Source organism: Morchella sextelata (assembly GCF_020137385.1).
Source record: "Morchella sextelata strain SCLS chromosome Unknown scls_15, whole genome shotgun sequence".
NCBI lineage: Eukaryota > Fungi > Ascomycota > Pezizomycetes > Pezizales > Morchellaceae > Morchella > Morchella sextelata.
This window is the reverse complement of record NW_025408630.1, coordinates 352,170-367,878: the sequence shown is the minus strand read 5'-3', so window position 1 is coordinate 367,878 and position 15,709 is coordinate 352,170. Positions and strand designations below refer to the sequence as shown.

At 49.1% G+C, this 15,709-nt stretch overlaps 2 protein-coding genes across 2 annotated transcripts; one reads left to right on the top strand and one right to left on the bottom strand.

Annotated features, from left to right (window-relative positions):
* Positions 1-155: 155 nt before the first annotated feature.
* Positions 156-878, bottom strand: H6S33_003418 (uncharacterized protein; the record flags this gene model as incomplete). Its single annotated transcript, XM_044835164.1, has 1 exon — positions 156-878. One exon carries the CDS (start codon positions 876-878, stop codon positions 156-158), a length of 723 nt encoding a protein of 240 aa, XP_044691779.1.
* A 9,971-nt stretch (positions 879-10,849) lies between these two features.
* Positions 10,850-12,334, top strand: H6S33_003417 (uncharacterized protein; the record flags this gene model as incomplete). Its single annotated transcript, XM_044835163.1, has 1 exon — positions 10,850-12,334. One exon carries the CDS (start codon positions 10,850-10,852, stop codon positions 12,332-12,334), a length of 1,485 nt encoding a protein of 494 aa, XP_044691778.1.
* Positions 12,335-15,709: the final 3,375 nt, after the last annotated feature.

The following is a 15,709-nucleotide window of genomic DNA, read 5'->3' as shown; positions in this document are numbered from 1 at the left end:
GCAACACAACTCCTCACTCGTCACGAAAAATACAGAAATGTTTTTTATCTGGTCACAACTACAACCCAAGTCCTCTTTTCTGGTATATCTCCACCCAACATCAATCCCAAACCCCAAATATCTCCTCCCCCTCCTCCTCCTCCGCCCATCACCCATCATACATCCCCCAACACCCCCCTCCCCACCTCCAAATACCCCTGGCTCACACCCTCCACCATCACCTCCCCCATCCTACAAACACACACTCCCGCCACCTCCACCTCCTCCGCAAACACCCGACCCCTGCCCCACTCCAGCGCCTCCGCCGCATCAAACGTCACTCGCCCGCGCCCACGCCCACGGCCGCTGATGTACACCGTGTTCACGACCGTCGCATGCAGCAGCAGCGGCCGCGTCTCAGGCAGTAAAAACCCCGCGGCGGCGAAGAGGGAGCGGATGTGCTCGGCAAAGCGGGGGAGACGGCCAGTGGCGTCGTGGGGGGCGGTGTATAGGACGGTGGCGCGGTACGGGGCGCCGAGGGAAGTGAGGTTGTGGAGTGTGATCTTTAGTGGTGGTGGGGGTGGAGGGGTTTGGCCTTCTACGGGCTGGGGGGGTGTTTGGGCTGCGGGGGCAGGTGTCACGGAGCGTAAGATTCCTGGCAGGTCTAGAGATGCGAGGAATGAGACCGCGGACTGGACCTGCTCGGGGGTGGGAAGGGACATGACGCCGAGGGTGAGGTGGAGGGTAACTGCGGGGCGGATTGCGGCGGCGGGGAGGCGCGGGGCAAGGAGGGTGGTGAGGTCGGAGAGGGCGGTTTGGAGGGCGGGGAGGGCGGCGGGCGTGTGTAATGGGATGCTGAGGAAGTGGGTTAGGGGCGGGCGGCGTGGTGGGGTGGCCATGGTAGGTTTGGAGAGGAGGGTGGAGTGTGTGTGGATTTTGCGGGGATGTGGAATGGAGAAGGAGAGAGAGAGGGGAGGACGGCGCATGGGGTGGGCCTGCGTGGGAGTTGTGAGGATTGATTGATTATTGCTATCTAGTGGGAGGCCTGCGTGGGAGTTGTGAGGATTGATTGATTATTGCTATCTAGTGGGAGGCCTATTGATTGCGGTGATAAGTGAATCTGATTAGATAGGCTACTGATTAGATTATCGCGATTAGATTATGCGCATGTTCTGGTCCGTTGGTGGACTTTTACGGGTGGACCATCAGCGTCCACCTACCACACTCCATACGTTAATACTAGACTAGCATGAGCTGAATAAGATATCGATAGTCATACGTTTTTAGACGGAAGCTGGTATTTTCTCATATGTTCAAGCCTACATGTATTGTCTGCTTAATCCACCAACGGGTCCAACATAGCCACCCTAAGAATGCTACACTAATAATGACACCAGAAATCTAATCTAGTTGTCTAACTAATATTTCTTGTAATTAAGGTTATCAGTATCCCATTTCTCCAGATTTGTAAGTGTTGCTACCGGTATTAGTACATGTGGTTATTTTTGTGCGAAACCCGGCTAATTATTGGCTTCATGCACATAATATTATAACTACAGGTATGTAAGTATGTAGTTAGTCAGGAACAATTCTTGCCTTGTAGTTACATAACTAACATTTCTCGCATAATGATCATTCGATCCTTCTTGCTAACAATCATTCCTTCTTGCTAACGATCATTCCTTCTTGCTTAAGCGTATGGAAATCTAGGCAAGAAATGTTCCGGAAAATGGCTGTGTGCTGCACGTAACTCTGGATCCTCATGTCACCTCTTTACTCTTGTGTACTGCGCAGCGCAAAAATATATTTCAATACACGTAAACTAGCTAGCTGGTATAGTCCGATTATGTATTTCTTAGTATACAGACGCGGACCATGCTTATCGATATCACTCCTCTATTCAGGAGCCTAAGCATAACGACACAAAAACCGATGGGGCTGTATAACACAGGGGGTTCTGGGTACGGGGCGGTGGGAATAAGGTTTTCTGACACCTAGCGTCGAGTGATGCCTCATGATGTAAATACACGACAGGGTTAATTAGCACCACCATGCATGGCCAGTCATGGATGATCGAGCTTACACCATGTTATAACCGACAAAAGGAAGCCCACAAAGAGCTACATGGATGTATCTTATCTTGACTGCATCCATGTGCTAGGCTTAGAACTTTTGTGAGCGCTAAATATGGAGATACAAGTACATGTAGTTTAGCTATGTCCTACGTTCTAAAGAGCGCCGCTAGCTAGTAGTTATCGGAAACGCCCAGCCGTGCCTGAGGTCATTTGGGATCACTTGGGTTGTTATTGGCGGTCTTGCGTGCAGTTGTTTGGGGGTTGTGGATATATGGGGCAAGGTGAGCTAAGCTTTGGTATCCTTGAAGCTGTTACTTCAGTGCTGCTAACTTGGGGCATGGTGACATTAGGTGGGCTTTTCACGCAAGTCGCATGATACTTGGCAAATTTGGCAATCTTAACAGCGTAAGGGATACAGTAAAATCTCGCCATGAGAATAGTGTCGGTAAATACAGCAAACCTACCATAATTCCACCCCCACGGTGACCGAACTTTGCTGGAAGTATCGTAGGGATGGAGTTTAGAGATTGGCATTTGTTAGCGAAACACAGGTTCCGTTCCCTCCGAACGCTGAAAGCTCGGTAGGGATGGAATTTCGAGAGGGTGGAATTATGATAGGTTTCTCTGTATAAAGATATCCCGCCTGTTCAGGGTGTCCGGGATCGACTGGTAGATACGGGTGTTTGGCCCATTGTGATATCTAATAACGTTTATAGGCATCCATATATATATAGAAATAGAAGGGTTAGGTTTGTTTTGAATTGATTGATTGATTGATAATTCATTCGTGTATACATGTATGCGGCCCGTAGGTTATGGCACACGTGTTTGTTTTGAATGGCAGAACGGTCTGATATGGTGTTGGTGAAAGATAGAACGAGGGCAGAGGGTAGATAGAGTATCGTTCGGTTTCTCTGTTGTATTGGTAATGATGTTCTGGAAGGATATGCTTCATGGAGGTGTCTCGTATTTATTTCATATCCTTGTGGCGAGAGTTGGTGATATGAGTCCGACCCGATCGCTAGTTACATGCTGCGTGCAGTTCTCGGTCATTGAGATGGTGTAGGTCGAGTCTGGTCATTCCCCGCACTCATCTAGAAAAACTCATACAAAGCAATACAGTAGATACATGTATACATAATAGGCACTTCAGCAACACGGAATTATCTAAACCTCCGAATTAAACCAAGATCCTAACAATTATGTTAATCGCGGCAAGTCATTGTAATAGTAGATACTTATATTGTTAATTATGTAATTAAATTGTTAAACGTTTCATTATGTCGTTTAGACGTAGTTCAAAACTTATTATATCTATCCTTTTATCTACAGCCATCGTATTCTCTAAACTGTAGCTATATATTATAGGGAGGGAACCTTCTCTCCCTCTTCGTGTTTCTACTTATCTGTTCATAGAATACATTTCTACGTTCTCGGGCGCTCTTTACTTTAATTTGCTTTACAAATATCATCTCTGAGAACAAATTATACCGTATCAACACCGTAGCAGTGCCCGACCCTACAGGCCTAGCCATACATATACCCGGGGCGTACCGGTTCGCACTATAGTAATACTACATAGCCGGCCAGCGACGCTGTGAATCAATCTCCCTTCTCCGGTACAGCCAAAAAAAGCCCGGTATCTCTGATACGAAAGTGCAAGAACGTTATGAAGTAATCAATCAAGTGCAAGAACGTCAGTCCAGGTGGCGCTGCGAGTGATGAACCATGATCCTCCACGTCCGCAGCCAACTTCAGCCGACTGGGCTGGTTCGCTTTTCTTACCCGTGTACAGCTAGGCGGCATTACTTCTAGTCATGATCACCGCACCGCCTTTTTGGTTCCATAAGTATTCGTCAGATCTTACCTACAACACAAGGCACATTCGCCTCCAAAGCACAACTGTGACTCAGGAGAAGTGCAAGTGCAATTTATGTACAAGCGGTTACACCGTACTGCCCCCCCCTCTGTCCCGAGTGAGAGCTTGTGACTTCTATCGGTGGGGCGAGAGCAGGGCATGGGGTATCACTCGATGTTCTTGCGATTAGGATTTGGAGGTAGACGGTTAAATTTCCCTGGACACTCGGACACCCCTCACTCAGACAGTTACCGTGGAAAAGAGAAGATCAACGTTGTAAGTGGCTTCTGTACCTCTTCTCCACCAATCATCATTGATTGTCCGAGCGAGTGGGGTGTCCGAGTGGCCAGGGAAACCGTCTATCGTTGATTGAATCCGGAGCTTGGAGGTATCAGTGAGTGTGCTATGCTAATTCCCGGAGAGCTGTGTCCCGAGGAGAAGGTTAACATTATAATTACATGCTAGTCGTAGTATTCTTCCAGAACACGCACCGCCGCTACTTTATCGCACACACGCTCATCTCCCCCATCCCTCTCCCCATCTCCCCCAATATCCCCAGCGCCACAGCTAGTACACCCCCAATCTTTCCCCCGAAGAAACTTATCCCTCTTCAGCAGCACCAATTCCAACCCTAATTACAGGTAATTAGCCACCCCCAAGAATCCCAAATAACCCCCAAGATGATCGAATCCCAAATTCCCGCTGCCATCTCCCCCCATGCCAGCCCATACCACCACTGTCAAACCCGCCGAAATTAAAAAGAGAACACTTCCAATCTTCTCTCCCCCCCTGCCCTGTCCATAGAGTACCCACACCCAAAGATCCACCCGGTGTCACGCGATCCCGAAGCTCAGGAAATTACACCCTCTAGCTGGGCCGGGTATGGGTATAGTGGGCGTATTGGAAAGGAAATGAAACAAAACAATCTTCTAGAATTTCGCGCAGAAGAAATTATGTGCCCGTGCATTCACGCTAGCTGCCCTGCTCCATTATTCTGCCCCTGTGTCGGTGTTGGGGTCGGTGCGGGCCCTGCATACAGAACAGCCAGAGATGGAATAGACACAGCCAGATGGAATAGGTAGAACATAAACGGCTCGGCCGGCGCCCACAAACAGACAGACAGGAACAGAAACAGGGGTGGGTGTTTCCGCAAAGAAACAGCTCTCTTGCTGCTTCCGGCCTAGAACCACACAACTAACGATGAACAGCACCTTCGCCGACGGAAACACTCCGGTACACACACCACACCACACTCCCACCAAACTATCGTGGTGCCTGGCGATCCGGAAACGAAACGAAACGGACCTGCCTCTTCTCTGCTCGCTCATGCCCTGAGCCCGAAGCCCTATGGTGGCTAAGGGGGAGGATGAGGGTGCACATGTCCACCGGCTGTTACCGGCGAACAGACCACGATGTTTCCGTCCTTGTGGTTGCGGTTGCGGTTGTGGTTTGTTCCCGGGAACGTGTGCTGCTCTCTGCTTTAGTCCTGCAAGCACGAACGCACGTATGTACGAACGATCCATGGTAGGTCTATCTGGGTACTCTACCCACCTACCAATCGATCGATTGAAAAGTGAGTGTAAACAAAAAACAAAAACAAAAAAAACAAGTAAAAAAACAAGCAAAACAACTTTTTGTTGCCAAAAGCAACAAGAAAGAGAAGCAACGACGGAGCTTATGATATCATCATTACCATCTACATTAACAAGGAAATCGATCATCTGGGATCTCTACCACATTTTCCCTCTACACCACGTCTCTCCCTGGATGTGGATTTGGATGTGGGCGGGGAGGGTGTGTCCAATCTAAGTAGAGTGCGATGATGCTCTAACCTAACCCAGGACTGTGGAAACAGCCGATCAGATCACAGCGTTTGTCAGAGAGTACTACATAGAGTTTGCCAAAAGAGTAGAGTACCTAGGGCTTAAGGGTACCCGTGCTGACAGAATAGGCGGAACGTACCGGTCGCTTGGAGTTGAAAGTTGCGCTTCTTTCCTATGCACTCTAGCTGCTGGCTGTCCAGCGTTTGAGGGGAGGCAAATATTGGGAATACGGTCTGTGTAGAGAGAGTAGAGTAGCTAGCTAGAGACAGCACGTAGAAAAGTAGCTGGGGGAGCAACAACAACAACAACAACAGGCAACAAGAGGCAACAACAGCAACAGGCAGCAGAGCAACAGCTACAGGATCTCTGGTGATGATTGGCCCGTAGTCAATTGTCGCTAACTACTCTGGCTAACTAGCTAACTAGGCTGACTGACTGACCTGGGAATCGATACCTGAACTTACTAGAGTAGATAGTGATACCGATCAAATCAGTCAGTTTATCGACCCGGAGATTCACACTGCACAAACCCACAAACGTCGAGCATTCTACAAAAATAGAGCTCCGTCCGTGTCCTCTTGATACTCTGCGAGTCTGCTCTAAGCTCTTCTAACTCCATGTACTCTGCTCTACCGCCTAATGGAACTCCACCGCTACCGTATCCAGCCATAGCCCTACTCTAAAAGAAAACTAGAAACATTGTCCAGCGGTCAGTCACGCTACTACCTACATACACACCGCCACCTGCTGCACGCTCTCCTGCACGCTCTTCTGCTCTGCACGCAATTCACGTACGTGCACCCTCCTGCCCTACATATCTACCAGCAACAATCAGCCAGTACCCATTGTATTGTAGGTACCCACGCGCCCACCCACGCGCCCCGCCACAGGCAACGCACCAGCCACGCCCAAAGCAGCCTCGCCGACGCACCTCATACCCCGTTCCGGCTGTCCTAGCGTGCCGTGTGCGGACTGGCTGTGACGGAATTGGGGGGTGGGTTTCCTTTTTCGGCATGTAGCTCTACTCTAGCTGCTGGTATGTGCGCGTGTTTGGCGGTTGGTGGTTGGTTGGCGATGGTTGGTTGCTTATCGATATGGGGGGAGGGGTGGTATACTCGATATGGGGGGTGGATGGGTGGTACACTAGAGAGAGCAGGTAGAGTAGGAGAGTATGTGCTCCCTCGTGGCCCGCCCGCGCAGATGGGAGATAAGGCGCGCGACGCGGGGATGGGCTAGGGGTAGGATTTGGAGGGCATTGTAGGGTCTGTAGGGCACGAAGGGGTTTGTAGGGCTTGTATGGTAGAAGGGATTTGAGGGTATTCTAGGGCAGAGGATGAATACGTGGGGATTGGGCCGCATGGGCAGGCATGGGATGGGATGGTCCGCCCGCCATGGGGTAATGTAAGTTGGGACCTGCTGGATGTTCGTGTTTTTTTTCTTTCTGTGCTCTTCACCTGCTGTATTTCTTATACCTGCCTACCGGATGACTTATGGTGAGTTGTTCGCTGGCCGTGTCGGTGGGCGGTAATATACATCACATTTCCAGTAGCCGTAGGGATACTTTTTTTGTAGATGTATGTAGAGTTGCGCCCCGTACTGTACGGTGCTGTACCCCCATCACCATACGTTATGTACGTGACCCGGGACGGGAGTAGGGTTGTTCAGGCTGGAGCTTCTAAACATGGGCGGGTAGTTGCGAGCAGACGACAGTGGACGCGATGCGCCCGGGGGTGAGGGGGAGGGGAGGGGGAACGATGGGCGCGTTTGATGCAGTCTCCGATGTTCATGTTCGTGCAAGCGGTAGGGTGAATGTTCTGCTTCTCACGGAGCCGGGGTGCACAGGACGCGTTTGTGGGTTAGAGCTGTGGTCGCTTGGGTTGGGGGGTAATGGACCCATGGGATGGGGATGGGGATGGTGGACAAACAGGGAATGGCGTATACTGGGGAGGGAAACGAAACGGGTGAGTGGGTGGGTGGCGGGCAGGCAAGCAGGTATGTAGGCAGGTGGTGGGGGTATACTGGCCGGGGGGGAATTGGGTGGTAAACAACGCGCTTAGTGGAGATATACTTGGAGTTGATATAGAGTAAGTACTCAGTTGATGGATACATGCACGTGTATGTAGATGAAAATAATTATTTTTTCCTAGTCGCGCGACAAGAGTGATTGGAGGAGGAGAAGGAGGAGGAGAGGTGGGGGAAGGAGGAGGAGGAGCTCGAGAGGGGAGATGAGCCCGAGAGTATGATCAGGTGTTGACGACAGCATGATTGATATTGGGGGTCCCTATGGTCTAGTCAATCGAACAATAGACCTCCCTACGTATCTACATCCGTGATGAACATTGTGATTGTGGAGCTGTGGAGGGGATGGGGGGCGATGGGCGGTTTTGTTGGCTGTCGTTCAATTGATCGATTGTATGGTTGTGGTGACAGCAGGTAGTACTTACAACTAACTGGTGGAGTAAGGAGGAGGAGATCTAGGGCTTCTAGAGTGGAACAATTCTACCCTTTAGGAAAGGGAAGGAGAGGGAGAGCAGTTCTAAACCAGTCTCGTCGACGTTGTTCACTATGATCTCAGGATGTAGTTACTGTTCATAGAAACGGAGAAAGAAAGCTCATGCTCATGCACAGCTTGCATCGAATAATCCCTACGGAGATATGTTCTGCGGAGATGTCAGTAGGGTTAGGTTGGTAGCTTGAGTGGGTGGTGGTGGTGGACAGCTCGGCTAGCTAACCAGGGAGTGGTGCAACTCGAGTGGTAAAGCGTAGGGGGAGGGAAAGGAAGGAAGGAAGGAAGGGGAAGGGGAGGGGTGGGTTAAAGTGTGTCTAAACATGTCCCTACTGAGCACATATCGTTCAAGGTGTTGTTGTCGATGCGTGAAGCGATGCACAGTTCTCTCTCTCTCTCACTTTCACAGTACAGCGTACCTACATGAAGGAGGAGACTTGGCTGTTTTGTTCCCGTGTGTTCCCAGAAGAGTTGCTTCTTCATATCCGTCTCCATCGTAGAGTTGCCTTTTTTCACTTTCCTTGCTTTTTCAACGAAGGGAGAGGTAGAACACAGATAAGTGATTGAGAGTTGTTAGAGAGTGAAAGCAAGAGTGACCACTTGTTGAACGATTCTTTTACTTTAGAGACCGATTGTTCGTTCTCTCTCTCCCACCCCACTCTATCTTCTCTATCCAACCAAGAAGGACACTTGCTCTCTTGATTGCTTCATTTCTCCCCGGGAGTTCCTAGCCTTTCACCACTAGTAACTCGACTCCCCACTTCGTTCCATCAACCGGCCTACCGACACCCCACTTTCTTCTCTTCTTCCATCATCCCTTCTATCTACTTATCTCGGCCTCATTTCCCACTCGTTCAACCCATTAACTTCTTATCCATTCCAACCCCCGCCATATACTATATCTTAGTTGTTGCCTCCTGTTCTCATATATCCAGGGCTGGGCCAAGGAAATTAAAAAAGGCGAGACCAAGAATCAAGAACAAGAACAGGGCTGCTTTCTTGCTGTTAAATTCTTTTTAATTATTTTGTGGTGTGGAGATAAAGTTGTTGAGAAAGAGAAAGAGAAAGAGAACAGGGCTGTGTTTACCTATCAGTCAATAGGACCACAGGAACAGGAGCTCAACTGACCTCTTACCGCTACACACGGCAACCAACTAGCAAGTCAAGAGGTGAGCTCTTTTTTTTTTTCACCCTCTCTTAACCCAAAAGAGAGAGCCCTGAGGAAAAATCAACGACCCCATTAGAGAAAAGAAACATGATTTGTGTTTTTTTTGCTCTTTTCTATATACCTCCTCCCCTTCTTCCGCTTTCTTCCGTGATCAGAACTTTCTAGCTGGTATCTTGCTAACCCAGCAGTACTTTTGATGGTTTTCAGAGCTTTCGTGGAATTGATTTTCTCACCTCATCTCATCGCGACTCGTTGTTACAGAAGATCCAAGCTGCATCGTCTCATGGGTCTTTCAGCTGGTAATTATCTGAGCCCCCTCCACCCCCCCCTTCCCTTCTTCTTCCCCGCCCTTCTATGAGTCCATGACCTTTCTCCACTCGGGAATCAAATCAAACACACCCCGTAATTACACCTTGCTAACTAAGCAATTTCTATTGTTTGATTTTACAGCCTCATTTCAGCTTCTCTTTTAAGGAACATTTTATTTTATTTGGGGCATAGGCTTCTTCACTTCTTAGTAGGAAAGCCACAAGTACTCCTCGAATCAGCATTCTTCTGTGCAGGCAAATACCTAGTTTATTTCATTCAGCCCACCTACCTTTTCGGGTACCGCCGCGCGGGGGAAAAAGGAAAAAAAATATTAAGGGGTGGGGAAACAAGAGCTATCCACTGGTTTTGTTTTTTTTAATATTTTTGGGAGAGGGGGTGCTATTTTTCTCTGCGTGCTCTGAGCATTTCTCGGTTGTGTGTTTCCTCTCTGTGTGAGTGTGTGAGTGTGTGAGCGCGTGTGTGAGTGTTTGTTATTGTTTGTTGAGAAAGTATCAGCAAGCAACAGCAAGCAAGCAAGAGCAGTGCAAGCAAGCAAGCAGAAAGATCAAGAACGTTTGGTTGTTGTTGCGAAAGCAGCAGAAAGAGGGAAAGTGTCGACGAGTGTTTTGGTCGTCTCGGTTCGTTGGTCGCATTGAGCGAAAACCGGATCGGCAGCTGCACCGCACGGAGGACGTATCCGGGATCTTAAAATCTGAGGGGTGCCTTTGCTGCTTTCTTGGATTTCTCTTGGCTCATTGAGATCACTTGAAAGGTACAGTGAGCAGCCACAGCAATTTGCTGCGACCGCCCGCTTGGTTCGTCATTTACTATTATTTCCCTTGGGGCCTCGTTCCCTCTTCTCCCCCGTTGTCTGCCCTGCTTGCTCCGCCTTTATTGTCGTCGTCAGTCAGCCAGGCTTCAGTCAGTCAGTCAGTCGCTTTCGAGGTTCTTGGTATTCATACAAACTCTGGGGCTCTCCTCCCCCTTCTGTCTACCTACATTATATCTGTGATTCCTTTATATTGTCGAAAACCTCCACCTTCAACAACCCCCCACCCAGCAGCACCACCAACTACCTGGAGGAGTCTGTAACAACAACAACAACTATATTCACAACCTTCAACAATAACCATGTCTTCGTCTACTGTTCCTTCACATCAGTACCACCCCCCACGGCATCCGCACGCCATCTCGCCCACAACTGCGAAACCTCCTACAACCCCTCCGTCGTTTGCGACCGGTTACATCTACCCCTCATCTACATCTGCTGTTCCCACAACAGCAGCTTATCGCTCGACTGGCCCACCTTCGATTATCTCAACATCATCCTCGCCCTCACCACGCCTCAACCCTGGACTAGCTGCCGCCCGCCACGTCTCAAAGGCAGCCTCAAGACTGAAGCGCAGCCGATCAGACAACGCCAAAAAATCATCTGAACAGCTCGCAGACGATGTTATCGACGAGGGCTTCTTCTCGGGCCCCGGCTCACCGCCTCTGGAGCAGTACTACCCCCACCATTCGGCAACCTCAGCTCACAAGGCACGTGGCAAGATAAAGCCACTGCTCAAGAAGGTCAGTGGCTCGTCGCGTGGGAACTCGCTGGATCTGTCAAGGTCGGATGGGGGGCTCCCAGGTGGTGTCGGATTGGGAATCTTTGACAACGCAGGCGACTCAAGCGGGGTTGACGAGGATTCGCCCTACTCCAACCGTCACAGACGCAACTTTTCCGGCACTAGCGGCAACTCGCCGTTGCTTGTTAATGCACCCTTTGCACACCCTAAGCGACAGGTCCCCCGTCGCGGTGCATACACGCCAGAGGTTTCACACTACAACACGTCCAACGAGTCGAGCGACGAGTCTGATGATGAGAGCATAACCCGCCGTAACGTTCTGCAGGGAAGTGGTGGGGGCAGTAGGTCGATCAGAGCAAGTTTACAGCTGAACACGGGCGGACGCAGCACCCCAATGCTGCCCACTAGCAGCTTGACTGATCTGCACAATCGACGTATCAGCACTAGCACCCTGACTACACCGGTCTCTCCCGTCTCGCCATTGGAGCTTCCCCCCATCAGATCATCGACGCTCGAGTCGGTCGTAACAATCCCCCAGCAACCATCGCCAACCGGCAGCAGAGCTCCCTCATTGATGAGGTCACGCATCGGCCGCACATCATCCGAGACAACTCGCCGTGCAGTGCGTGATCCGTCACCGGGATTTGCAGCGTCTGTTACAGCAGCCCGTCTGGCTTGGGAGGCCAAGGAGGAGAAGAAGGAGGAGAAGAGGGAACGCAAGCGTAGGCGTTCAGAGGCCAAGGGTGAAGAGAGATCACGTGCCACTTCTAGGTGTTCAGGCCGTGAAAGGGGCAACTCGGACGGCAGCAAGGGGACGGTCTGGGACGACGACGAATTGCCAAACAGCTTCCCCGAGAAGGTGCTTGAGGAGGACTGCACAGAGGAGCGTGGAAGGCCAAGAGTTCAGAGTGCGGGAACCGGGACTGGAGGGAAGAGGTGGAGTGTCGGGAAGGAGAGGAGGCCCGGTTTCAAGAAGCGGTGGTTGGGCTTCGTGGTGTGGGTCAGGATTGGCATGGTGCGGATGGGCAGGCGGCTGGGCTTCTAGACAACTGAAGCTTGGCTCGGAGGGTGGTGGAAGCTTTTTTTTTTGTTTAAACCTCTACTTTCTTTTGTGAATATATACGATTTCAACGGAGACATGTCTACGGCGGACAATAGACTACTACACAGAGAAAACAACAACAACAACCGGCGAAAGAAAACGACCTCGAAAACAAAAAAAAATTCAGAGAAAAAAATCATTTATGGGTTTTAAGGATTTTCCTTTGTCAACTTTTTTGTGCTATTTTTTTAGTTCATTTTCTTTCTATGTTTATTCTTTCATTTTTTTGGTTTGATCTCGGGATTGGATTGGTCGGGGTTTTGCTTTTTTTTCTGACGCATTTTCTGCATGTGGTCGGCTTGCTATCCTTTTTTTTTTATTGGCTTCTTTTCATTCGTTACCGGGGGTCGGTTTGAATTTTTAAACTTTTTTGTTCATGGGGGTTATTTCTATTTTATTTTATGAGCGATGCTTTTTTTTTGTTCATTTATCTTGGGAGGGTTTTTTTTTATTTTATTTCCTTTGTAGTATTTTTTTCCTTTTTTCCTTTTCTCTCCCCAAGGTTACTGTTCTGCATCACGGATCCAAGAGGACCAGAGGGATGCGAACAGCGAGGGGATCGAGTATTAGATTGTGAAAATACATTTCCGTGTTTTCTTTTCTTGGCTTTGCTTTGCTCTCTGGGGGGGTGGTTGTTGGTCGATATCATCTGTTTTAGGAAAATTGGCATACTTGTCGGTTATCAGATAGATAGACTACATTGGGGGAGAGAGAGAAAGAGAGAAAGAAAGAGGACAGACAGAAAAGAGCTGGGAGAAGGTTGTATATGCTTTTCATGGATGAATTGAATCACGGAAAAAAAAATTCAAATTGAAACTAAAATATTCTACAAAGTACAAGTACAAGTAACCAAAAAAATGATATGATACGTATATAGAGCACACACAATATATATAAAAAAATTATATTAAATACAAAGAAATCTCAATAACGACCAGCCAGCCCAGGGGCGAAAATGACGATATAACTTAACAACTGCTCTGTTTTTCATTTGGGGCTACACTTGCAGCTGATCGAAGGGGGAGAAAAAAATAGAGGTTGAGTGAGGTGTCAATGAGCGATATGCACGCTATCTCCCAACAGGAGAATTAGACTCGCGATGAAGGCAGGGCCATCCGATCAGTCTGTGCTCAGGTGAACTGAAGCTAACTTCCTTGATCCTCGAGCACGATCATATGCACAACAACAGCGACAGCGACAGCAGCAACAACAAACCCCAACCTCCATCATCATCACCACCAAGCGGGGGGAGGAGAGGTTTTTTTTTGGCTGAAGACCCACCTATTTCTGTTCTGACACCTTCGTGTCTCTGAACGAGTGGATGAGCATGGTTTGTGGTACCGAGTGATGAATCATGAAGATGGGGGCTAGCTGTACTGTCTAGGTAGTTGTTATTATTATTATACGAGCAGAAAAAAATATCATATTTTTTTCAGGGCGTGCAGCTGTCATTTGCCTCATGAGCGTTTCGAACTGGATAAGGGGGACACCCTGAGTTTAAAATGTAGGCAGCAGGCAGCTTGGATGATGTAGTTCATGTATGTATGTATGTACATGTGTACATAGCTCAGTAGTTCGACGGTGGGTCGGTTGAGGCTCTTCAGGCTGTACGCCTAGGTCTAGACTCTTCTGGAATGAGTGAGTGGCATGCCTCATTGTACCCCAAGGCATTTCATCACTCTGATGAAAGAAAGTGACAACCTCTTACGGGCGGGGGGTAGAGAGGCTGCAGGTTCGAGGCGGACTGGGTTTTCAAGGTTGCGTTGGGATAATGAAGTGTTCATTCTGTAACTCTGCCCCCCAGCTCACTGGAATTTTTTAAGGTTCGTTAAGCACGAGGATTATAAAAAGGTATCAACTGGGTTGAATGTTCGGAGAATTTTTTTTCGTAATCTTCCTGTGTTATGTTAGTGAGTGTGTGTGTTATGCTGGGTACATGTAGTTGGGTGCGGGTGAGAGAATCAGGTATAACCTCAACTGTGGGGCTGCACATCTCTGTCTGCCTGGCCTCCGATCATTGACCCCCCTCCCATCCACCCCTTCCATATGTGCATAACCGCGACCGTTGCGCGCGCCCATTTTTTTTTTTTTTTTTTTTTTTTTAACCTTTCTCCCCAAACAGCACACGCTTCTAAGTTGCCCTAATAGTTACTTAGGTAGCAGGTTTTTTTTTTTATCTGAGACGTTCTCAATGAGCTCATGATCAATCAGCCTTGAAGTCTATCACGTGCTGATGATGCGGCTCTGGGCTATGTTCTTGTGTGCCCCTCACTCACCGTACTTTTGAACGCGTCATGCCACCGTTCAGAACGTACCCCCTCTTTTCTGTACCGCGGGGGGCGTCTCCGTGTGTGAAGAACGTTTTGGTCGGTCGGTCAGCGATCATAACCCAGTATGTGTGGCTTAGACATATGAGGGTGTGGGTGGCTCTGAATATCAGCAACGCCACAGCAGCCTTGTGTGCCATGCCATGGCATCGGGTACTGCGAGATTGCCGAGGTGTGGTTTGGAATTGAAGAAGGGTGTGGTGGGTTGTGTTTCGAAGTTCGTCCGATCAGCACGATGAGGCTCTGTGGGGGTGTGGTGGGGGAGGGAGGGAGAGAACATGAGGTGGGGTTGAGGGGGGCGGGAGATGCTATGGGTTGGATGGATGATCAGAAGAGGTGGCCTTTCAGACTGGACTGCATGGGGCTTTTGGAGTTTCATCTTCGCCGGTACTTTTTTTTCTTTTCTTCTTTGGTCGGGATAGTCTTTGCAGGCTGCTGAAGAACACCCTGCTGAGTGCCTACATATACATAGCCGGTCTCATAACTGCTCTAATACACCTGTGTTAGAGCATGCACAGTAAGAGAAAGTATGTATGTGGAGTATGGTGCCTACGAACCGGCTTATTATGGGCCGTTCATCATGTCCGTCCCCGCGTTTACAGTAGAGCGCCGTAAAGAAGAAATTTTTGGCCTACTTATCGCAGCAGCGTATTTTACCGCATCAATCAATCGCGTCCGCGTGTTTTTTAAGGAGTAAGCATGATATGCAGCTATGCGCCACACAAATATTTTTTTCTTCTGGGCGGGTGTAACTGCGCATGTTGAATGTTGAATAGGTGCAAAATTATCCCCTCTAGGATCGAATAGGAATCAGAAAACTAACAGCGGCAGCAGTAGGCCTCTGCCTATCTACTCTACCCTCATCTAGCAAATGTTATCTGTTAATCTTTGGGATTAGAGGTTGATTTACATCAGGGCTTTCTGAGCCGGTAGCCGGTTCTCTACTGTTAACCTGTGATTGTGATGTTGTCTAACCAAAGTGCTTTAGTTG